The sequence below is a fragment of the Osmerus eperlanus genome, chromosome 9, assembly GCF_963692335.1.
Source record: "Osmerus eperlanus chromosome 9, fOsmEpe2.1, whole genome shotgun sequence".
Classification (NCBI taxonomy): Eukaryota; Metazoa; Chordata; class Actinopteri; order Osmeriformes; family Osmeridae; genus Osmerus; species Osmerus eperlanus.
Window position 1 is genome coordinate 9,562,509 of NC_085026.1, and position 25,325 is coordinate 9,587,833.

The following is a 25,325-nucleotide window of genomic DNA, read 5'->3' on the forward strand; positions in this document are numbered from 1 at the left end:
AACCGTTGACACCCTGAACTGTGACAGTCTTTTGTTTGGCTCTCTCTGAGGAGTGCCAATGTGGATGCACCATGACTAATGAGTCAAGTTCAATCAGGTGTCCATCCTATTTAACAGGTGACTTTGACTGACCTCTCTCTCTTCCAGCGATGATTGGACGTCTGTGCACCACTTCCCCCATAACCCGTCTCTCTTCTTCTTTTTTTTTGTCCTTTTTTTTCTTCCTTTCTTCTACTTCTTTCTCTCTCTCTCTCTTTGGTCAGACCAGATACATCCTGTACTTGAGTATTGCACTTGTTTCTTCAGGGAAGATTAATTATACATGTCCACAAGGTAGAGAAACTCTATCTAACATATCTCTCTTTCCCTCTCTCTCTCTCCCACAACTCACCCCCCCCCCACCCCTCAGGCTACGCCCAAATCTGCATCTGACCTCTCACGATCAGGTTTTCAGATTTTCATGCAGAATACGCGTCTCATGTTCCTGTGTGTGTTTGGAGGCAGGAGCTAGGGTTTTCAGACTGTTCCTTCAGCTTGACTGGAAAGTAAAGAGAGGCTATGCGACTTTGAAGTCAGGACAGGTGTGACAGATTTCACTGGACCTGTATTTCCTCCATTAAGGCAGCCAGATAACAGCATAGGTGACTTCATCTCTCGCGCAGCACCCAGTATGCCCAGCAGGACACCACCCAGCAAAGAGTGAGGGCCACTCTAGTCCTTCTACCTCTAGATACAGAGGTAACTAAAGCCTGCAAGCAAAGCTGTGAGCAGCAAACACTACTTAAATATTAACAAGCAGCGGCCCGGAGAGGCTGAGTAACTGGACCCTAACAAGTCATCAACGCAGGACAGACTACACAGGTGGTGTCCGCAAACACACAGGGTCACACAGACTCACGTTACCTCAACACCAGGTAAGACAGAGTGTTCTAAAACCCGGTCATCCTCCGGAAAGAGGGATTACAGCGATGTTAAAACCACCCGTTAGGTAGATTTGTCTCAAGATGATGATGTCACTGATTTTCTGCATGTGTGATATGCTTTCTGAGGTATGAATAAGGCAGACTCCAGGCTGGAGAGTCTTGATGTCATGGTCCAGGCATGGAAACTGGTTTTACTAGGCTCTAGGTCAGGATATTTATAGAATTGATGAATTCTGACAGGAAAGAAACGAGGTGTGGGCTGCCTCAGTCCTGCTCGGGGTCGTGTGTGTGTGAGGTTGTGTGTGTGTGGGGTTATGCACTTCTAGGATAATGTTAGCGGTATAAAAATGCAGCGTTGGAAGATCACAGCTGAACACGCCAGGAAAGTGTCCTTCAAAAACGGCTACAGCAGCTCGTTCAGTTTAGTATGCCCCTGAGTGTTGTGCATGGTCTGTGTGTGCTTGCATTGGTGTTTAGTGTGTTTACAGTATGGATTTAAAAGCATACTTTTTACCCATTATTTTATAAACAATAAAACAGATAATTCAAGATTCAGTCAATAACATGTCGACTATCTAAACATAACTTAGGAATAAAACATAACTTTTGACATTTTAAATATGCTGGTACAATTTAGTAAAAAAATAAAGGCAGTAAACTTTCTCCATACATAAACATGATCATTCACACATTCCACTGCTCTTCACACCCAGGTCAGGCTCCGTCACGCCCCACGGCCCTCTCTCCCAGGCCAGGGACTCTCCCCTTCCGGGCCCTGGCTCCAGACTGGGCCTAGTCAGGAAAACTGTCCAGAACAATTCGCTCCAGGGATAATCAAGTGGGCTTTCAATCATGCTCCACTGTGGTGAAATCCAAGTCCTCTAATGCCAGTAGATGGCGCTCCCTGGGTATCAGTCAGTCAATTACAGATGCAGAGAAAGGGGTGTGGGACATGGCAGGTACACTGTCCTATATCCACTGTGTTCTCAGGTCCTCCTCATGTCTCTGGTACAAGATGAGGCCTCGGCGTCCCAAGAAAAGAGTTTTACACCCATAAAATACACACACATACAGACACACTGAACGTCAAACGTACCCACACTTAAAATCACACGTACACACACTCAAAATCGCACGTACACACACAACCACAACCTTTGTCACCATGACACCATTTGATGTCTTGACGTGGTGTGTGCTAAGACTTATCCCCTTGGAGGACCTGAGAGAGAGAGACCTTGTTAGAAAGCTCACCAAACACCTACAGTGCTTCTAAACCAGTTACTGTGACTACATGGGTGGATATTATGGGATGTATGTGGGATGGTACACGGTGCTGGCTCCTGGCTGATGCTTACCTACCTGGTTGCGTGTTTTGTGGGATTTCTGCATCCAGACTCTCCATTGGTCATACAGTTTGATTGACATGCCGCTGCAGCCATAGGCGTGCTTCCTCACCCAGCCAAAGAACTGCTTGAGTTCGCGGCGCAGCGTTGAGTTAGAGTCACCCGACTTGGAGTCACAGGAGCCGGACATAACACGCTCTGGAGAGGAGGTTACCACATCAGGGTGTGTTGACGAGGGAGCTGGAACGTGTGTCTGTGCATGTGTACATGTGTGCATTATGTGTTTACGTGTGTGTTTTTGTGTCTGTGCAAGGGTGCATGTGTGTACATGTTTCTGTGTGCACATTTGTGCGCACTGTATGTGTCTGTACATGAATGAATGCGTGTGCCTGTGTGTGTGTCTGCGTGTGTGTGTGCCTGTGTGTGTGTGTGCCTGTGTGTGTGCCTGTGTGTGTGTGTCTGCGTGTGTGTGTGCCTGTGTGTGTGTGTGTGCCTGTGTGTGTGTGTGTGTGTGTGCCTGTGTGTGTGCCTGTGTGTGTGCCTGTGTGTGTGTGCCTGTGTGTGTGTGTGTGTGTGTGTGTGTGTGCCTACTCACCACTGAGGGGGGTGGAGGCTGCAGTGGGGTGGCTCCACTCGCTCCAGATGCCAGGCTTACGAGAACCATAGATCCCCACCGGGTTACAGCGGACCTGCAGAGCACAGAACACTCACATCATTCTGCTGCACATTGCATACACATCTACATGCAAATACGCATGGATCAAGACACATACATGCACATACACACACGCGCTCAGTACCTGGACAAAGTAGACAGTTCCTGGTCTCAGTCCAGCCAGACGGCAGGAAGTCTGGTTACCCACGTCATCCATCACCTGGTGGGACGAGTAGCACAGGTCAGAACAGGACACAGACACACACACACATTCTTAAGACACACTCTTAGATGCTCACACGCCGTTCATGGGCAAAACACATTATAGATGTAAACAAACATTTATACCACACAGATTTGTTGCTTTCAATCAGCTTATTTATAAAACACAGAACAGGCACAAACATGCCTACTGTCTCATGTTACAAAGACCTACAAATAAATACACACAATCTCACACACACACACAAACACATCTAATCACACGCAGGCACATCTCCCTGTGCCTTCTGAGGAAATCTGGTTTTGATGACTTCTTACAGATCTGGAGATTGGATATGTGAAAACTGAGAAAACAGCATACACACCGCGCACACACACACAGGCACACACAGTACATTGCACACACACTCAGAGTAAGAATTGACTGAGGCCCGGTAACTGTGGTGCGTCAGATAAACAGAGTAGAAAATGAAATATCTGTCCCCCCCCTAATACAGTGTAGAGAACAGGAAACAAACACTCTAAGCCACTCTCCCTGGCAAAACAAATGATAGTCTCGATTTTTCTGGCAAATGCTTCGACCATCCATCAACTTTTGAATCTGCTTAATGAAATAGCAGACACGTACGTGACATGTTCAATGATGGAGAGTTCATACTGAACGGCAGACAAAGATAAACACAAGAGAGGCTTGGCACAGAGGCCAGCAGCTGCTCTGGACATCCGCACACACACACATGCACAGACACCTCTGAAACCCAGCTCCAGATCCCTGCTATAATCATGCTGAAGACATTAATGGTGGAGATGTATTTCTGCATTCCCAACCATGACCTCATGATTAGGGCGGTTTGAGGGGAACATTATTTGTTTTCTTAAAAAGCCGAACTTCTCCTCTCCTCTCCATGCTGGCAATTGCTGTACAATATATTTCTGTGTTCCATGCATGTGTGTGTGTGTGTGTACCTTTCAGTCCTTGTTCTCCCTTTCAGTATTTAGTGTGTGTGCACTTTGTGTGTGTTTGTGTGAGTGTGTGTACATATGTGCGCGGGAGTGTGTATACTGCACCTTCCAGTCCTGACTGTCCTCCAGGCGGTAGCGTATCTGGTACTTGGCCTGGAACAGGAAGTCCTTGAGGGCAGGTGGGGTCTCCCAGCGGACGCTCAGCTGGTCCTCCAGATCCCCGACACGGCCAACACTCACCCCTGATGGAGGGTCCGTGGTCACTAAGGGACACACACACACACACACATTAGAATCAGACGCCAACACACAGCAGGTAAAACCCAGTGAAGGAGGGAAGGAAGAGGAACCAGAATAGAGGAAAGGCAGAGTCAGCCAGAGTCAGGTAGAGTCAGGAAGATGAGGTATGATGCTGCAATCCAAATCAAAACCCCCGGAGTTTGTATTGAACTGCGCCCTGCGTGTCGACCATCCTGCGCTCTGGAATGTGGGCGTGTCCCAGCCTCCTCTTCAGCTGATTGGGTGATTCAGGGATGGTCTCCTCCCACAGGGATGAGGCTTCTGTCTGGTGGGCAGAAACCATCCCTTCCTCCTGACATGTCCTTCCCTGTCCTGAGAGGGGGTGTCTGTGCGTGTGTGTGTGTGTGTGTGTATGTGCATTCGTTACAGGGTATCTGTGTGTAATAGAAAAGTGAAGCTTGTACACCTGTTTTGAGTTGTCTTATCTTCATTTTCGGATTCGGGTGCCCTGCCTGCTCCACACTTAACCCTCCATAAGGCTGAGAACCTTCGGTCCAACTGAACCTTCTCTAAAGACAACATATGGTAGACTAAGCGATGGAGTTTCAAACTAATAAGATGTGATTCTTCTCGGTCCGGCTGGTAATCCTGCTCCTCTATCCTGGTCTGGCCTGGAGCTCTAGGGAGAGCAGGAGGAGGGAGAAGCCTCTCACATTCCTACACTACATGAAAGCTTTCGCTAGGTGTGTGTGTTTCCAACCAGTATAAGTAAAAAGAAAATGAGCTCATCAAAGCATAGGGTGTGGCTGGTCTTCTGTAATTTGTCATGCCTACGCCCATAGGTGTGTGTGTGTGTGTGTGTGCGCGCGTGTCCTCCATCTCCACCTCCTACTTCCTAAGCCCAGCAGGTCTAGGCTCCCTGGCACTGATCAGGGGTCAGCTGTGTACTTCCCATCTCTCAGCTTAAGGCAGCACTAGGTGAGGTAAACTGATCCCAGACCAGGGCCTGGGGGCTCAGGCAGGATCTATAGATCTGCAGGAGAAATATAAACTGGAGGACTTCACACATTCTCACACACACACACACGTTCTCTCTTTCTCTTACTTACACCCACACACACTGTCTCTGTCTCACACACATGGAAAACCCCACTCACCCACGTCTAGGATGTCCAGGGTGATGACATCAGAGGTGGAGGAGCCGAGCTGGTTGGTGGCCTCCACCCAGATCTCGTAAGGGGTGAAGAGGGCCAGGTCTCTGGGGATGTAGCAGGTGTAAGGCTGGACCAGGCTGTAGTCCTCACACTCCCTCTCTCTGCCGTACCACCTAGGGGACGGGTCCGGTTATATACACATCCGTTTGATAGGTTGCATACAGTATGCGTGAGTCAGGTTATATACATGTGTGGGACAGGTCACATGTGCACTTCTGAGTTTGTACCTGAGTTTGTACTTGAGGGTGTATTTGGTCCGTATGAAGGTCTCTCCCTGCCCTCCAGGGGCCCAGCGGCACGTCAGGTCCTTGGTGTTCCTTGACCAGCAAGTCAGGTTGACCGGTCTCTCTGGAGCCACTGGGGGGAGGGAGGAAAGGGCAGGTGTGGAGGGAGAGAGGATAGAGAGACCGCGAGAAATGAGGGAGAGTGAGAGCAAGGGAGGATGGAGAGGAGATAGAGAATGAGGCGGGGTGCAGAAAGAGAAAAAGCCATACAATGCAATTGAGGTTTCAGACTAGTCAGTTACACTCAGCAATGCTTTAGAAACCAGTTCGCTATTATCTGAGCTCCCTCCTCCAGTGAAGATTCCATATTCCCTGCTGGCTACTCAAACACAGGTGGTGTTTCTGATCTGACAGTACGTGTATGTGTGTGTGTCAGTGTTGTGTGTGTCTCAGCTGTCTGTCTAGGTTAAGCTCAGGATGTCTGCCAACATTCCTCTCTTTCAGATCACAAGGTGCTGAACAGTAGTGTCACACATAGATTAGGAGCTTGTGACAATGTCTGCATGAGTACTTGTGTGTGTGTATGTGTGTGTGCATGTACCATATACATTTTTCATTGTAACACTACTGACTGAGACAACTGTGGGACATGACTTGTCTGCTCTCAGTCACCACAAAGTATGTATGAGAGAGTGTTAGAGAGTGTGTGTGAAAGAACAAGGGCTAGAAATGTTTATGTATTTCTGTGAGCGTCCGTGTGTGTTTTCTATCTGTGGGTGTGTATGTGTGTGTGTGTGTGTGCAGACAAATGTCAGGCCCATGTCCTATGAGTGATAGTGCGAGTAATGGACCACACAGGTGGCCAGAGCGTGGCAGAGTGGCGCAGGCATGGAGGCCCCTCTGGGGCCAGAGGAGACGCAGTCAGGATGAAATACAACCAGACACAATTTGGGAGCCCAACTCAGGGCAAAAGAACCCACCTATTCTCTTACTCACCCTCCTCTCTAGTCATCCCTTCCTTCCTTGTCAGTTATTGTGTTACTTCTTCTCTGATCTTCCCTTCTGTTCCCTCCTCTCTGTTTTCTCCTCTATTGAACACTGCAGCCCGTGAATTCACTGACATCATCCGAACAGAAATCTTCTGAAGATTGCCAAACTGGAAGCAGCATCCCTAACCCAATGCCAAGACTAACCCAGGTCCATGCCCATGTGTTGGTTAATTCTAGTTAGGTTTATGTTTTTTTGGAGGGGCCAGATCTCCCCGACCAGATCTCTCTCACACATAACCCACCTAACTCATGCTACCCCTTAAGCCCTCTGCTGTTAGCCAGTGTCCCAGCATGCAACGCGACAAAGTCTTACTGCCGACATAGAGGCAGGAGCCAGCCAGGACATGTCCCGCAGGGTTGTGGCAGACCAGGTTGTCCCCAGAGCGTTGGTGGGAGGCAGGGAGGCGGGCCAGGGTGACGCTCACGGCCGTGGGGCTCAGGACGCTGTAGGAGGAGCTGGGTAGGCGCCGCCCGTTGAGCGTCCAGAACAGCTTGCTGGCGTGGAGGCCCAGATCAGGGCTCACCGAGCAGGTGGCCGTTAGGCTAGCCCCGATGGGCAGGGCTGGGTCCTGGGGGTAGATGGTTGCCACCTCTAGGGGGAGACACCAGAGGAGAGGAGAGGAGAGGAAGGAGAGGGGAGAGGAAGAGAAGTGTTAGAGGAGAAGAGGAGAGGTGAAAACGGAAGAGAAGAGTGTTGTAGTAACTCTTTAAAGGTCTTTGCCTATAAAGTAGTAAATGTTCGGCATTCACACTTATGTTTACATGCCAGTAGATGAGGAAGATAAGCTGAGCCTCCACAGAGTGCTTCACACTCCAAAACTGAGCCTGGGGCCATATCTGTTTAGCCGCCACCCTCCTGGAGAAACATTTCTTTTGAAGACGTTATCTGGCTAGGACTCCATATCAATATTTACATGAAAACATTGGCTTAGCTGCCTATGAGACTATGTGTGTGTCGCCAGGGAGAAGAAAGAAGGAAGCCATGATTATCCAGTCATACAGCGATCCAGCTGAATAACAATCATCATTTAACAATCAAGAGAGTTAGGCTGGGAAAATCCCCAAGCCCAGGGTGTGAAGGCCTCTGTTTCAACACCACAACGACAGACGCAATCACACGTGTTTATTGTTTCTGCCGAACGTCTACTCAACAGGAAATGGGTAGTAAAAGTTGATTTGTTTTCAGAGAGAGGGAGGTCTGCTGGGGTTCCGCTGTGAGCAGACAGGTGATGGTTTAACCGTTCGACAGGTTCCAGCAGCTTTTGTGGAACGTGACATTCTATCTGATGACATCACAAAGGGATTCTAATTCCCACCCGATTGTGCAACAGGACTCTGGTCGTGGTGGGCAAAGGCTGTGAGATCTCTCCTGAAAGCATTAAAGACAGGAGCACACACAGCAGGGCTCAGCTAAAAGCCCTGTATTAGACCACTGGGGGTGTGAGGCTGAGAAATGGTTTTGTGGTTTCCACCAGCCGTAGTGCTGTCAGGCTTTAATGGCGCATGAAAGGCAGCTATGACATGGGCTTCTCAAGCGCTGTTCATCCCAGTCTGCTCTGGAGAGGTTCAAAGCTAGCCTGAGCTAAGCTAGCCTAAGCTTCCCATGTCTTCTGGACAAAAGAACCACATGTGGAACCGCTGATGAGGGGGGCCTTGTAGCACGGGGAATTGAAACAAGTCATGCAACATTTAGCAACATTGTGCCACGCACTGCCATGTGAAAGGGGATCAAGCCAGCGTTGGTTGTCAAGGAGGTTCTTGTAGGTAGACCAAAGGGCACTTGATAGAGCAGACCTTTCGTGTAGAGAGGATGAGTCATTTTAAGAGGTGCGTTTAACTGCTTTCTGTGATTATCGAGGAATAAGACAATAGAAGAGAATGAAGCATTGACTTCAAGTCGAGATAACCACTGTATATAAAGTTAAACTGCACATGCAGTAGGCCACTTGAACAGAAAGTTTACACATAGCAAACTTAGGGCTTGAGTAAGCACTTAAAGCCCATCAATGCCTAAATATTATGCATACAGTTATTACAACTTTATAAATGATGCAAGGTTCTCTGACAAGCACTGCATGATAAATTTCTCGTCACACTTGAAAATGAGCAGACACAAATGCTTAAAGTCAAAGTCAAAGTCAAAGTGAACTTTATTGTCAATCAGACTATGCAACAAGTAATCAAACAGACGATCGAATCTCGATCTTAATCTAAGGTCTTTCGAATACACTGCACACAATGAGTTCACCAATAAAAATAAATTGGGCACTTATGACCAGCACAGCCCTTCACGCAGGGACCGCATAACGGAATTTATTTACTTTAGTGTGCATTAAGCTCCCGGTTAACATTCTCAAAGACCCGACCAAATGATGTCACTGTTCTGTTGCGGTCCGTGAAGCCCCATGCTCCATGTGTTAAACGAATTACGGCCCGACTTGTTGAAATTCAACCTCCTGGGAGCGTTTCTCAATAGAATTTCCTATTCTGTGCTGGGATACTTCTGGTTACTGGACACAAACTCATGCTTCATCCAGTGAGCTTTACTACCAGACACCAGCTCCAGGACACCATTAAAACGTGTAAGATTGGTGACATCGAGGTTGATTTGAGCCTGGAGATGAACAAATGGTACCCAAAGTGCAGATTTTTACAGGTGTTTTAGTTTTTCCTTTTTATTCTTCTTAAGAAATAGTCAAGATAATGTTTTAATTGTATAGAATACATTATTCATAGAATTATAAGGGTAATTTATCCTCTTATCTTAAACTATATGTAAGGTCGTTACAGTGATAAACTCGTTGTTTCACATCATCTACATAGCATTGAATGTTAAAATAATTTAACACTTAAAGCAAGGCTGCCGTTAACGCGAGAGAGCAAGGCGATAATGCAGCCAAATCATGTCTTTACAGATGTTGTAACACATGTTCATGAGACTTACGTGTTGAGGAAGCCAGGGCGCTCGGAGCCATCAGCACGAGAAACAACAGGGGCACCTTCAAAGCTACAGCTTTCATTTTTCAAAGTAAATTTGACTTATTTTCTCGTTATATGTATCAACCCGATCCGGAATTACCCACGCAACGAAGAGGGGAGGGAAAACCGCACGGGGTTCAAGTTGAACTCTCTGGGATCTGCTGGTGAGGGAGCCTTCCTGAAGCGATGGCGAACTGCGGAGGCATCTGTCTCATAACAACACACACACTCGGCGCGTCGCGATCCGTCTCCTCTGAACAGACCACTGGTAAGTCTTGGTGTTAAATCTTCAATTCTGTTCCGTTCGTAATACTTTACTTTCAGAGTGGTTCCTCTGCTAAATAACGCCGAAGTTCATACTTTCTAAGCCCCTCCCCTTTCTTCCCACTCACTCCAGTCAATTTCCCTTCTTTCCGTCTTTCTTTCTTTTTTTCATGCCACTTGTCTATTATTGTCTAGCCGGTGATGTGTTGAAGTAGCAGTTTCATTCACTTTCACTGAATCACTCTCTCTACCCCTTAATCTCTTCCCTCCTTCATCCTGACAGGGAGGATGTTGAGTCACAGTTGTCTTATGGATAACTTAAACTCTGTTTTCTTTGTCTTGTTTGCATTGATGTGTATGTTTGAATCTGTATGTCAGTCAACCAGCTTGTATCTCCGTGTGTCTTGTGATAATGCACTGTTCCCCGTTAGGAAGCCCTTACACTAGACCATACAGTAAGATCAGGGGGAGGGTTCGGGGTGAGTCGTGTATGTTTTGACGGAAAGATGATGGATGACGAGAGGCCTGTATTGCGGTCTCTTGAAACCACTGTTCCATTGCCCCTGGGCTGGGAAATAATACAGCTCCTATTTAAATGTTTTCTCACTTATTCTCAATCGTACCCGACACATTTGAATCAGGCCCACCCAGCACGTGTCCACACTTCTCCCAACACCATCTATATCTGACGGAGGATTGATCCCAGATCATATTACCTCTTGGGCAAGGTTGAATGATTAAAATAGTGATCTTCTTTGAATGGGTTCCTAACCAGGCATGCTGGAAAGCAACTTCTTATACTCAGTTCTATTATCAACTGATACATCTTGTGTATACTTCCTGTCTTCCTTTGATGATGTCATCATGAGAGTATGTTAGTGGGAGTCCATACAGAATCAGTCATCTCTGTCAACACTCACAGAGGCCCCAGACACAGAGCAGAGCTAGTGATGACAACAAACACATACACACAATTTTGCATAGCTACTCGTGACTCACAATTCAGTCCCATTTAAAATCCTGTTTTACCTAACGTAAACATGACCCCCCCCCCCTTAAAAAAAACCTTGAAATAGATATTCTCACAGGTTACATTTTTCCTTAGTTTGTTATTCTTCTGGATTTCCAGAAGAATAACCCCCCCCCCCCCCTCTCTACACACATGCGCACACACACACACCATTCCAACACCGGCTCCATTGAGATGTAGGAGTACTGTCTGAAGAATCAGAAACCATTCATTTTGAACACCTCAATGGGCACTATGACTAATGTTTGACTAATGACAACCCTGGACACGCATAGTTTAGCAGGGCTAGTGAGTCACATGGCCCGTGCAGCGAGTGGGAGTGTTAGCGTAACAGCCGTGGCGACCCAGACTTCCCAGAGGCCACTGCTCTACAATGTCCCTCTTCTCTCTGCTCAGACGGGACCCTTGTCTGCCTGACGGTTACCACTCGTGCCACGGTGTCTCCGTCCGGTAACTGTGAATGGAACCGTGATGCACCATGAAGGCTTTGTTTCAGCCGTGTCATTCCCCGGTCATCCGTCCGGCCCACTCACTCTATCATAGAAGGGAATGGTCAGCTTGAGGTCAGTAAAAGTTGTCTGTCTTTGTGTTGGGTTGATATTCTCTCTCTCAACAGTAGTTCTTTCTCTCCCACATAAAAACCAGTGTCCATGTTCCATGTATTCAATTCCTTTCTCTCCCTCCCTCTCCCTTTCTTTTCCTCCGTCTTACACTGAAAGAGGAAAAGAAAAGAGTTTCTGACAGGCTGAATTGTGATATCTAGGCCTAGTTGTTGTAGGATCTAGAAAGACAACTAGATATGGAAATCCAACCTGAGAGAGAGCAGGAAAAAGAGAGATTGTGACAAAGAGAGAGAGAGAGAGAGAGAGAGAGAGAGATAGAGAGAGAGAGAGATGAGGGGAAAGTGTCAGTTTATCTCCTAATAACAGACATAGGGTGGCATGCTAACTCTGTGTGGAGAACCACCACTCTGTGGGAATGCAGACAGATGACTTATAGCAAACCAATGGCATATGTCTGAAACCCAGGGACGGATGTTTCGCAGCAGTGAGCTGTCAAGGCCCAGCTCTCAGATGTAACTCTATTCCGTATGTAGTGTAAACCCATCTGACCAGAACTGAGTAGCATGGGTATGTAGGACATTCATATATAACGATTGGGACTGGCTGAACTGACTGATGCTGAGGAGAAGGTAGCTTAGTGAGACATTTGAGAAATGTGGGCTTTCTGTCATTGCAGGTGTGCTGACTGGATTGTTGCACTGAGGTGATTTTATGGAGGGCTGAGTGGTGTTCTCCATGTGGGGCTGCTGTGTGGGGCTAGTGTGCTGTGCAGGGCTTGTGTTGTTTATCGGAAGCGCTGCTATACCTGCAGAGAGGCTGGCAGGAGCAGCAGAGGGGTTGGTGTGTGGAGCTGCTGTGTGGGGTTAGTATGTGAGGGTGTGGAAGGGCTAGTGTGTGGATCTGCTATGTGGAGCTTGTGTGTGGGGCTAGGGTGTAGGGCTAGTGTGTTATGCTGGAGAAGGGGCTAGTGTGTGAGGCAACTGAGGGGACTGGAAGGGGCAGTGGACGCCTATCGTCAGGAATGGGACTCTCTCCAGCCCTTTGAGTTCCAGACCACGGGATAATGAGTGTGTGTGTGTTTCAGAAAAAGACTGTGGAGTGTGTGCGTGAGAGTATGTGTGTGTAATGGAGAGAGAGAAGAGGAAAGAGTGGATGAGACAGGGAAAGAGAGAGGGAGACATTGAGAGAGCGTGAGAGAGGGACAGTGAGAGAGAACAAGAGAGAGAGAGAGAGCAGTAATCAGGGAGAATCAGGGTATTTCCTCTGTAATACCCACAGGCCTCCACAGAGCTCCAGCTTCACTGATTGGAGGAAAAGGTTTGTTTGAAGAGGAGGTCAAGCCCGTCAGTACCTTGTTAAGAAAAAAGCAGAGTAGCAGGCCTACTCCTCCCTGAGGAATTTAAAGGGAATGTGTGTGTGTGTGTGTGTTACTTTGTGTGTGTTTTAGTTTGTGTGTGTTCGTGTGTGTATGTGTCGATATAGTCACTAAAAAGGAGCACGGGAGGAATCAGATTGTGATTTAAGGAGGACCCTTCAACCACCTCCTCCTCACATAGTTTCTGAAGCCAGGATAGCTGCACTGGCATTTGCCGCAATAATGCATGACAGATGTAGATCAACCATACTCTCTCTCTCTCTCTCTCTCTCTCTCTGTCTCTTTTTCTCTTTTCACTGATTGTATGGCTTCTCTGTCTTGCTTTCCACTTACATTTCTCTCCCTTCATTCTCTCTCTCTCTCTTTTTGTCTCTCTCTCTCTCTTACTCTCCTCATCTGGTTCCAATGTGCTGCTGGTGGGTATAAAGGCATCAACCATTATAAAACTCAACACTAAATTGAGAGGAAGAGTATTAAGCTCTTGTCTATAAAGCCTCCAAGCTTTGTGGCTAGAATTACCAGTGTGTGGAGTGTATGTTTATTTGAGCTGGCTGGGGTTGGGAAATGGTCTCTCAGTGAGCTGTAATGACATGCAGTCTTAACTGTATTTTACCACTGAACAAAATAGTTGTTAACCTTTGTGAGAAGGTTATCTATGCTCTCTAAATATTGATTCATGAGCATCTTATATTAAAATAATGGATTAATTTAACAAATGTTTTAATCCAAAATGACATACAGGGGGGTAAATTAACCCGCCAACTCTTGATCTGCGTTCAAATGTTCTACCACTGAGCTATAGGCCTACCTATCAACCATCTTCCAACCTCAACCCAATTATACAAAACTATAAAAAAGTAGGTAATGCCAAGTTATGAGATAGATTGAGATTGATTGTAGATGCATTAAAGCCTTCCTTTGGAGCGTTGGCCTGTTGTTTGCTTTTCATCCAGTAGAGGGCACTACTTGCCCAATATTTTTTCTAACTGCTTTAAGCAAGCAGTGCGAGTGTTGTCACAAAAAGTGACTTTCTGACAATAACGGATTCCCGTCTGTGGAAACTTTAAACTGGTAAGAAGGACTGGATTTGGTTCTAATCTAGGGCACAGAGCAGGTAAATTGCAAATAAGATAATTATTTTGTTTTAGAACCCATCCATAATTCATGTTAGTTACAGTCTAGTTTCTATAAGTATATGCCGAAACAAGGATATTGGCACGGCACCGGCAGAAAGAACATCAATGTCCATGAATGGCCCAATTAAGGACATTAAATTCAACTATGCCCAAGCTCTTTTCCTCAGTCACAACTGAAGAATAAAAATGCATATTCACACACATACACACACACACGTAGAGGGTTATATCTTCCAAAACAAATGAACTAATGATAGTATACCTGTATACAGCCATATAGATACATAAAAAGAAAGAAAGTGGAGATGAGGAGATAATGAGAGGAAGCTACTACACATGCACTGTATGCACACATGCAGTGTACTTCCCTGTCTAAATAAACGACTGCTAATCCCGAATCTGCAGTGTCATTGTCATCTGTTCTTTTTCTCTGCTTCCTTATACTACTGACAATTGCATCCTTATCTTGGTTGCAAGATACAGGTATAAATGTATCTATTTATACATAGGTATAAATACAGTGTATCCACTTGCATAGGTATCCTACAATCACATGAATAGTCATCACATACTCATGGTGCTAACACACAGTGGACTCTCTTATGAATTGACATTGATAAGAGATGGAGTCTTGAGCACGAGGAGATCAAAATGTCAACAGCCTCATGGCCTGACAGAAGAACCTGTTGGTTCACTGGGGTCAGATAGATTCATTCAAAGTACTTGAGAAAAATTGCCTGTTGTAATAAAATCTGGTCCGGAGGCTTCTGTACTACAGAGGGGAGCAGGGCAAACTGAGGCTCCTGTACTACAGAGGGGAGCAGGGCAAACTGAGGCTCCTGTACTACAGAGGGGAGCAGGGCAAACTGAGGCTCCTGTACTACAGAGGGGAGCAGGGCAAACTGAGGCTCCTGTACTACAGAGGGGAGCAGGGCAAACTGAGGCTCCTGTACTACAGAGGGGAGCAGGGCAAACTGAGGCTCCTGTACTACAGAGGGGAGCAGGGCAAACTGAGGCTCCTGTACTACAGAGGGGAGCAGGGCAAACTGAGGCTCCTGTACTACAGAGGGGAGCAGGGCAAACTGATTATGGATGAGGTGGAAGGGCTACCAGCCCTTCCACCTACTGGGTATAAACTGAGTGTACAGGGGCTGCAGTCTTGACCGCTCACTGTCAAGACTTGCGATCCAGGCTGGAACAACTGCCATACACCAGGTGGTGATACAGCCAGTCCAGATACTCTGGATGATGCACCTGCAGAAAATTGTGAGTATCCAGGAATTCATGCCAAACCTCTTCAGCTGTCAGAGGAAGAACAGTCGCTGCCTTGACGCCTTGACGATGGTGTTGGTGAAATTGGGTCCTCGCTGATGTTGACCCCAAGGATCCGGTAGCTGCTGACTCTCCACAACATTGCCATTGATGTTAAAGGGGTGTCTGTTCCTATAGTCCTCAATTAGCTCCTTATTAATTGTGCTGACATTTGGCTGGAGGTGAAGGACATGACACCATGATGCCAGGTCTGTCACCTCCTCTCTGCATGACACCATGATGCCAGGTCTGTCACCTCCTCTCTGTATGACACCATGATGCCAGGTCTGTCACCTCTCTGTATGACACCATGATGCCAGGTCTGTCACCTCCTCTCTGTATGACAGCATGATGCCAGGTCTGTCACCTCCTCTCTGTATGACACCATGATGCCAGGTCTGTCACCTCTCTGTATGACACCATGATGCCAGGTCTGTCACCTCCTCTCTGTATGACAGCATGATGCCAGGTCTGTCACCTCCTCTCTGTATGACACCATGATGCCAGGTCTGTCACCTCCTCTCTGTATGACAGCATGATGCCAGGTCTGTCACCTCCTCTCTGTATGACACCATGATGCCAGGTCTGTCACCTCTCTGTATGACACCATGATGCCAGGTCTGTCACCTCTCTGTATGACACCAGGATGCCAGGTCTCTCACCTCCTCTCTGTAGGCTGTGTCATTGTTGTCGGGGATCCAGCCAATAACCATGGTGTCATCAGCAAACTAAATGATGGTGTTTGAGCTGTGTGTGGCCACACAGACATGCGTTAGTGGGAGTATGTATGTCTGTGTGGCCTCATGGACATCACAAACATATTATGCACCACCACTAAAATTCCAAATGGGAAATGATATGCAAATAATGACACTGCATCCGAATACTAACCATACTAAGCAATTTAACATGCTCCTTGGCACTTTGTGAGGTATTGGCTGGTAAGTCAGGACAAAAGTAATTGACTCTTGTCCTTTTCTTTATGGTGAATGTCCATGCTGATGAAAGGGGTTGTTTTTTTATGTTGGTTTTAGCCTGTGACACACATTGAAGTTGAACAGTGAGCCTTAACTGCATTTGCGTTGATATAATACAGGGCTCTCAAGTTTTATCAAAAGTTTGGCGTGAGATTACCATACCTGTCAACATTTGGGTACTTAAATCCTGGAGGGGGGGGGGGGTGGCTGCTGGTGTTTCTGATTTGCTATGGTGATTTAACTCTGTATAACTCGAGACAGCTCTAAACTCGTCTGAAAACTTACCTCCGTATGCCTGCGACTCGTCCATTAATTGTATATAGCGAGACAAGTTATCCCTTACTTCTCAGCGTGAGAAATACAAGGTGTTGCGTGAGAGCGTAAGAAATGGATGGAATGCGTGAGACTTGAGAGCCCTGGAATATTTGTGGAGGACGAAAGTACTTAAATGTGCACCTAATAAATACACTGGCCTATTATGCACATTATATACCACTGTATATTATGTTATACATCATGTATAACATAATATACAGTGGTGATCAATTTGTAGGCTGTTTATTTTAGTGGCAGCATCATTGTAATTGGATGAACCTCGTAAACAGTAGAGGGGTAAAACACATGAGGACAGAAGGAATACGAATCCAGGAACATGTTGCAGACACCTGGACTTGCAAGATTGTAATATTTACCTATTCCACACTGATCCATGGAATCTCCCATAGGTTTACAGTTGTAGGCAGAACCTTAATCTTATCAAAAATCTGTTGCATGACTTTTCTTTCAACATTACTCATGAAACAAAGAAATGGCAAATATTACCAAATCTAGGTGTGCAAAGTTGTTGGTATCCCAAAAGATTTACCAGCTGTTGTACACCTCAACTTGACATGTATAATACATGTCAAGTTGAGGTGTCAATAGGCTATCATGGCGCTCCAGCATGTGCATTAATCTTCTTCCAACCTAGGTCTTGCTCGTATGTGAAGCCATGGTTTAATTCCTTCACAGAAATGGTGTTTATTGATACAAAACGTTACACATTTTACAGAGAATATTTAACTGGGGTCCACGATAACCCTACTTTCCCTGTCTTACTTTAACTCTGAGGAATGTTGCTGTTGTCGTTCTTCGTTAAGGAGGGGCTAGGATAGTTGCTCAGTCATGATGATGTTGTAGAGCCCGTTGTCCTCAGAAGGAGGCGAATTAGCAGCCTTTTGCATTAGAATGCGCAAGTGCGCACACTCAAACACCTGATACGGCTTCAGCTATTTTGGTTCCTAAACTCGGCGTATCTGCAACAGTTTGTTTAGCGTAACAAGAATGGAACGCTGCGGAGAGCCCCAACGCTGAATTATCAGAGAACAGCTTAGGTAGGTATAGATACGAGACTTGCCTTCTGAAGTTTGTTACATTACCAATGTGTTTCCGACTGCTGGGTTAACATAAACTTTCTTCATGCCGGGTTTATGGACCAGCATGAGTTGACCTAGGGTACGGCTCTATTGGAAGGCTAAGCCTAATGTGGTGCTAGAGAAATGTGCCAGAATCCTTTCACCTTAGAGGACTATTTCCACAGTTCGAATTATTAACTAAATCAGTGTAAAACAGTTAGGCCCTATCTGTAGAAACGAATGCTACTGATCTGTATAGTATAGGATTACGCTTCAATTCATGAGTAATATGATTTGGTATCATGTCTAGGTAATCTGTCTAGTCACCTCACTGAATCAATAGCCCACTTGGAGCGAGTCTGCGTCCTATCATCCGCTGTTGCAGTTTAAGATACTGTTAACAAGTATATTATTCAGTAATGCCATAGCCTACGTTGACAAAGCAGAATTAGAATCTGAGAAATTTGTCCCGAAATTTCCCAGTAACGCTAATGGCTGCATGGTGCAATTGTTACCATTTGTTGCAACGTCTACGGTTGGAATACATTGCTGACTGATGTTGGTGATATCACCAGATAAACCACCACCGTGAAACGTTCAGACCTGTTGATCTCGCTGCTTAATTTCCCAGCCTGACACCAAAAGCGACATAAACTACGAATGTCTGGAACATAAGGGGGACGCAGGAAGAGATGGGAGAAATAAAGATGAGATTAATTCAGAAAAGTTAGCTGCTGCCGACAATAGGCTCCACCCAGGGCTATAAATAATTGCATTTTATGTAAACTCCAACACCAATTTAAAAGCTAAAAACATGTTAAATGAATCATAATAATACTTGTTAGACATCTTCAGAGTTCGGTTAGTTCTCTAAACGGTAGAGTGGACATTTGCCTGGGGCAGGGGGCGGTTTAGTTGTCCCAAGGCAGACTGTTATGTGTTTTGTCACCTGCAACAAAAACAAACTATTAATGGTTAACCAGAGTTATATTCCCACACTGGCCTAGGGGACAGAGGATGTCTGCACCAAAACGACATGGATACAAATAAAGTTCAAATGTGGAAGATGACAAAATATGTCTGTGTGTGGAGGGTGGGGTGGACAGGGATTTGTAATAATTACAGTCTCATGCGCCTTCTGTGTGTGTTGCCCAGGCCAAATGAGCCTAAAAGACCTGTGATCAGTGTGTCATGTGAGGGTTAGGGTATATGAGTTTGTGGTCCATGTATGCATGTTTCTGCAGTGTCAGTCATGCTGTTTCACAGTTTAAATCCAGGATATAATCTGCCTCAGAAAGGGAGCACAGAGCAACACAATGGTCCTTTATGGCAGACTGGTTCCTCTGTAAACTACTCTCAGGCTCTCTCTCCTTGTCTCTCAACCTCACTGTGTGTCTCTCTCTTTCTCTCTCTCTCTCTCTAGTGGATCTTGTGACTTGTGAACAGGGCAGCTGCAGGGCGTGGGGTTCGAACATGGAAGGCAGATCAGCCTTGTTATGCAATAACTTAGTATTTTGATCTACAGGCTCACACAACTTCAGTCCTGGATGTTGTGAGTAGGATTAATGTAAACCTCTGCAATCAAACACACACAAAGGCCATTGTGGCCATCAGTAGCAAGACAGGTTTGTTTCCTAGAAACAATAAGATGGTTTCGTAGTCTAGTGCACATACTTGTAGTGTTGGATGCAGCAGTGTCATATCTGCCCAGACTAAGTTCAGTAATCTTATCAGTGTGATTTTTGAAGAATTGGAGAGTAGTAATGGCATACCAGTACATATGTTTGTATATATGTATATGTGTAGTAATGTTGGCCTGATTGTTTTTGTTCTATTGTTGTTCCTGTCTGACTCACAACAACACTGAGGCAGGATTTCCTCCTAGTCAGGAAGGTGAGGTGGGAAAGAACTCCTGTTCTAGAATCCACCAATTACCATATCCCTTGTAAGACTATCAACATATTCATTAAGGAGCTTTCTTTCTCTCTCTAACACTATCTCTATCTTTTCACCTTTTGTAACCCTCACTTTTCCTCTCTCTGCTCCTCCCTTGTGTATCAGACCCTTTTTTTAGACCCTTGTTCTTTCTGGTCTTGGCGGAACTGAAACTACTGCAGCAGCAGAACTGTAGCCAATCAGTGAGCAGGAGGCCTGTAGTCTCTCTCACCGGAACTCACTGTCTGTGCTTTTTTTTGTGCTTTTACACAAACATATGTCATTAAGGGGATGTTAAGGCGTCTCTGTTTCTGTCTTGAATGGTACAGGATAAACGTTGGACAGCTGACCTAAAGTCCCAGAAGTCCCAGTCTCTCCTTGCCAACCATCATCCTGCTCTGGAACAAAAAACAATGACTTAGCAAGGAATCTCGAAGACTCCTTCAGAATATTTCGGAAATGACATAAATGATCCAACATCCTTTCAAAAAGCTACTTTATTTTCACAGCATCTTTGGAACCAGGACCTTGACACCATGTTGAGGCGGAGATGTGTCAGTAGACTGAGCTTCTCTGATTGGTCTGACCCGTGACTGGGTGAAACACTGTTGGGTGGAGGTTATATATGTTGCATGGAACATATGGAGGACTGCGGAACTGCTACATAACCCATCTTTCTGACAGATCAGCTTCCTAGCTGAGAAATACTTTCAAACAAACACTGTTCTCACCAATGGTCCCCACATTATCTACTTGGACAAGGTACATTTTTTTAATCTTCCAGAACCTACTCACCCTTCATCTCCCAAGATGCTTTGCCCTCGGAGGAAGAGGCCCACCAAGGATGCTGACTTCTCTGCCATCGTCGTGCCGTCCATGCGGGGCTCCGGTTACCTTGACTACACCATTGAGAGTCACGCTGGCCGAGCGATGCAGGCCATGGATGAATTCAGACGCAACGAAGTGCTTTGTGACCTGGTCCTCCACGTCTCGTACAAGGATAGGACCGTCGACTTCAAGGTGAGATATAAGATGTGATGAGAGTAACTCTACAGTTTAGTTTTACATATCATTCATTTACTTTTTTGGTTTTAATCACAATTTGACTAGCTTAATGAAACTAGTCTTACAGTTTCAAGTGTAGGTAACTGGTTTCCTTTCAGAGCATACCAGGCATGTAAATGGAAAATGTCAGCTAAAAAGAGTTGACACACCTTGCTTCTCCCTTCCATGTCTCCCCCTCCCCTCTTCTGTCCCCTCCTCTCCTTTCCTCTTCCCTCCCCCTCTCTCCTTTCCTTTCTTCTCCCCTCCCCTTCCCCCATCTTCTCCTCCTCTCCTCAGGTACACAAGGTGGTTCTGGCTTCCTGCAGCCTATACTTCAAAGCCATGTTCACCAGCAGTTTCAAGGAGTGCCATGCCTCGGAGGTGACTCTGCGTGACGTCTGTCCCCAGGTGGTGGGGAGGCTCATTGACTTTGCCTACACCTCCCGCATTACCATGGGAGAGAACTGCGTGCTTCACTTCCTGCTGGCAGCCATGAGGTGAGGGATCGCCCCCTGCTGGTGGGATCCTGACTCGAACCATGGGGATGGTGCTGTAAATGGCCTCTAGATTATTTACATTGTCACTTTATTAATCCCAAAAGAAAAACTGTTCGGGTAACCAAGTGTGCACAATTATAGAATAAGTAATAAAGTAAGCTATAAATTATATATAATTTACAGTATAATTCATGTATATTTAATTGATAAATCAATCTAATCTAATTTATAATCAATGTAATGGAGTAAAATATTACAGTACATCAATATGACCTGTAATATATGTGTAGGCTCTGTGTTGTGCTGATTCTGTGTGTGTTGCTCCAGGTTCTCTGTCATGCTGTTGTGACTGTGTGTGTGTGGTTCCAGGTACCAGATGGAGGATGTGGCCAAGGCCTGCTGTGACTTCCTCGTCAAGAACCTGGAGCCTGCCAACGTCATCGGGATCGCCCGATTCGCTGAAGATATTGGCTGCACAGAGCTGCACCTTCAGAGCCGCGAGTACATCAACACACACTTCAATGAGGTAGCCAGGGCACACACACACACACTTAAACAAGGTAGCCACAGCACACAGAACCCCCCCCCCCCACATACACTTCAACAAGGTAGCCAGCACACACATGCTGTATATACACACACACACACACTTTGTATATGTAGCAGCACAGACATGTCATGTTGAACAGATGTTAAAGTGAATCCTAGTGTGTCGTGCTCTGACCTGGGTGTGGCCTGTTTGACCCGACTGGTATCCAGGTAACCAAGGAGGAGGAGTTCTTCAGCCTGACTCACTGTCAGCTGCTGGAGCTCATCAGCCAGGACAGTCTGAAGGTGCTGTGTGAGTCTGAGGTACCTGAAGCTCTTTCCTAACCTTGTCTCAGAGCATGTGACACGGCACTCATGTCATCACTAATCAGGATGGTTTATGTCTGGAACCCAAGACAAAAGTGGTTCCACAAGTCATTTGCTGATTTCCTGATGATGTTGGTGTGAATGTGGTTGCAGGTGTACAAGGCTTGCACAGACTGGGTGGGTTGGGATATGGAAGGGAGGGCTCAGTACCTCCATGCCCTCCTCAATGCTGTCCGCATCTATGCCCTGCCACCCAAATTTCTCAAACGCCAGCTGCTCACCTGCCCCATCCTCAGCAAGGCAAGGCACCTCCTCTGTCCCTAACATGTTGCCGCTGGGAGGGTGGGCTGGGAACTGTCCGGGGTGGGGTTTTAGATTCATTTAAAGACAGTGACCTGGAGACACCCCATTTCTTTCATTCAAACTTTCTCACGTCATTTCATCTGCGCATTCATTCAGACGTCAGATCGCTCACTCTTGCTCTCGTTTGCGCGCCCCCTTTCCCAGGCCAACTCCTGCAAGGACTTCCTGTCTAAGATCTTCCAGGAGATGGCCCTGAGGAAGCCCCTCCCCCCCACGCTTTACCGTGGCACCCAGCTCATCTACGTAGCGGGCGGGTGAGTGAAGAAGAAGGAGGAACACTTCTTCGTCCTGGTCTCCAATTGGATTTCAGAAATTGTAGTTGTTCTTGTCAATATTTTCAATATGTCTTTGGCCTATCTTGCTGTCTGAAATGTTTGCCCCGTTCCCAGTTACCGGCAGCACTCCCTGGACTCCATGGAAGCCTTGGACCCCAGCAACAACACCTGGCTGAAGCTGGCAGACATGTGGGCCCCCTGTAGCGGCCTGGGGGCCTGTGTGCTATTCGGCCTACTCTACACGGTGGGTTGGAGAGAGAGAGGGACAGAGAGGGACCCACCCCCAGGCTAGTGTTAGCACAGAGTGAGCAGTATTGGGTCCTGTGTTTTCTCTAGGTGGGGGGCAGGAACCTGTCCTTGCAGAACAACGCTGAGTCTAGCGCTCTCTGCTGCTACAACCCCATGACCAACCAGTGGAGCCAGCACGCCTCGCTCAACACCCCAAGGAACAGGGTTGGTGTTGGGGTGGTGGACGGCAACATCTACGCTGTTGGGGGGTCCCAGGGTTCCACACACCACAGCACTGTAGAGAGGTGAGTGTGTGTGTGAGTTACATTTGAGGTCATATTCACACCATGAGGGAAAGTGTTTTTCTTACTACAATTAGCCTACATTCACAGCATGTTGGAACACATGACCCAGGAATGTGGATCCTGATGGGAATGTTTTGCATCTCCAGCTGAACAGCAGACAGAAATGAGATCAACTGCATCAGCTGTTGAACCAATCACCCCTTAGAGGGAAATCTCAAAATAATTTAGAAAAATAAATATCACCTTTTGATTGTACTGTAGCTACCCTTTTTTCTTACTATTTTCCTAAAGTACAGTACCTTATCTGTAAATCTGTAAGTCTCAGAGCCCGTGGAGAACCGCAGATGTAAATCAATAGTTGTTTGGAAACTGAATAACTACCTCCTCTCTCTCCCGCTAGTTTCAACTAGCACTTTGAGTTAGGTTTTTATGGATTGTTATTTTATGTGATTGTTAGTGAGGCCTGTTCTTCACTTTTATATCAAACTGAGCTTTTCCTCAGTTAGTTTGAAGTGGTAATACATTTAAAGCAAATGTAGAATACTTAATAATGGTCCTGAGCAAACGTCCTACACCACCTAAAACATTTGGAAATGTTGGTTGACCAGATGGGACCCTGAGACCAACCGCTGGACGTTTGTGTCCCCGATGTCTGTGGCCCGTCTGGGGGCAGGCGTGGGGTCGTGTGGGGGGCATCTGTATGTGGTGGGGGGTTTCGACGGGCAAAACCGCTGGAACACAGCCGAAAGGTACCACCCTGACACCAACACCTGGCACCAGCTGGCACCCATGAGCTCTGTACGCAGCGGACTTGGTGAGCGTGTGTGTTTTCAGTACAGTACAGTTCTGTGTGTGTGTGTGTGTGTGTGTGTGTGTGTGCGTAGAAGACTTGTGTTACTTCTATTCTATTCAACCTTGCACCACAGAACTATTGTACATTAGCTGTGTTCAACCGGAAGGAGGAGGAAGAAAACAATGTGACGTCCTTTAGTGTGCATGTGTGCATGCGTACATGGCTACCATTTCTTAAGGAATGGGATGTACATGTGTGTTTAGGCTTGGTGTGTGTGGACTCGTATCTGTATGCTGTGGGGGGCTATGACGGCAGGAACCAGCTGAGCTCCATGGAGCGCTACAGTGTAAGCAGGGACGTGTGGGAGCCCGTGGCCTCCATGCAGCACTGCCGCAGTGCCCTGGGAGTCACTGTCTACCAGGGACGCATCTTCGTCCTGGGTCAGTCTCCTCGCAACATACACACTGCGTTTCTATAGACCTAGCTAGTCCTTCAGCCTTCTCAAAAAGTGTGTGTGTGTGTGTGTGTCTAGGGGGTTTCAACCAGGCTGGCTTCCTGTCCAGTGTGGAATGCTACTGCCCCGATACTAAAGAGTGGACGTATGTAACAGACATGCCCCTCGGCCGCAGTGGCATGGGCATTGTGGTTACCATGGAGCCCTGCCCTGGAAACCTGCCAGAGGAGGAGGACGAGGAAGTGACATAGACGAGATGGTCACTTCAAAGCCAGGCTATGACTGCCCATTATGACCGCTACATGACCTCATCAAGGTGACCAGATCTGAGTGACACAGTACTCCACTCAGACTGACAGTGCCTTACAGTGACTGCTTTCATTTCATTCTGCCATTTTGTTCCCTCTCTCCACTTTCCTTTTTGCCTTTCTCTGATTTATAGTATCTCATCTCTCTCTCTCTCAAACGTGGATTACCACACTGTCGCATTAGAACGGACATTGCAGAAAAAACATGGAGATTTCCACCCTGTTGTGTGCCAAGAGAATATCTGTATTAGCCTGTACATGCCTAAATGAACACTGTGAAGTTTAAATGCATTTGCACAGAACTATTGATGTGTATCGATATATTTGTACGATGCATAGTTAGAAAAATACATGATTTTATGATTACAATCTGCTTTCAGTTTTTTCATTCATCCTGATAAAA

At 46.5% G+C, this 25,325-nt stretch overlaps 2 protein-coding genes across 5 annotated transcripts; one reads left to right on the top strand and one right to left on the bottom strand.

The window, feature by feature from the left end:
• Window positions 1–1,427: 1,427 nt before the first annotated feature.
• On the bottom strand, window positions 1,428–9,917 carry crlf1a (cytokine receptor-like factor 1a). Of its 3 annotated transcripts, none has more exons than XM_062468980.1 (9): window positions 9,781–9,917; window positions 7,150–7,428; window positions 5,791–5,920; window positions 5,507–5,676; window positions 4,215–4,372; window positions 3,070–3,144; window positions 2,865–2,958; window positions 2,286–2,467; window positions 1,428–1,945 (listed from the first exon to the last, which is right to left on the bottom strand). In XM_062468980.1, exons 1-9 carry the CDS (start codon window positions 9,854–9,856, stop codon window positions 1,910–1,912), a joined length of 1,200 nt encoding a protein of 399 aa, XP_062324964.1. In that variant the 5' UTR covers window positions 9,857–9,917; the 3' UTR covers window positions 1,428–1,909. The 3 variants fall into 3 exon arrangements, with proteins under 3 accessions (XP_062324964.1, XP_062324967.1, XP_062324968.1); XM_062468983.1 differs by having other exon boundaries at window positions 1,428–2,145; XM_062468984.1 differs by having other exon boundaries at window positions 1,428–2,145; window positions 2,282–2,467.
• A 20-nt stretch (window positions 9,918–9,937) lies between these two features.
• keap1a (kelch-like ECH-associated protein 1a) lies at window positions 9,938–25,291 on the top strand. Of its 2 annotated transcripts, none has more exons than XM_062468977.1 (12): window positions 9,938–10,083; window positions 20,130–20,820; window positions 21,142–21,341; window positions 21,711–21,867; window positions 22,101–22,193; window positions 22,350–22,496; window positions 22,704–22,813; window positions 22,949–23,078; window positions 23,171–23,367; window positions 23,976–24,181; window positions 24,424–24,600; window positions 24,693–25,291. In XM_062468977.1, exons 2-12 carry the CDS (start codon window positions 20,611–20,613, stop codon window positions 24,863–24,865), a joined length of 1,800 nt encoding a protein of 599 aa, XP_062324961.1. In that variant the 5' UTR covers window positions 9,938–10,083; window positions 20,130–20,610; the 3' UTR covers window positions 24,866–25,291. The 2 variants fall into 2 exon arrangements, with proteins under 2 accessions (XP_062324961.1, XP_062324960.1); XM_062468976.1 differs by lacking the exon at window positions 9,938–10,083 and adding an exon at window positions 17,637–17,844.
• Window positions 25,292–25,325: the final 34 nt, after the last annotated feature.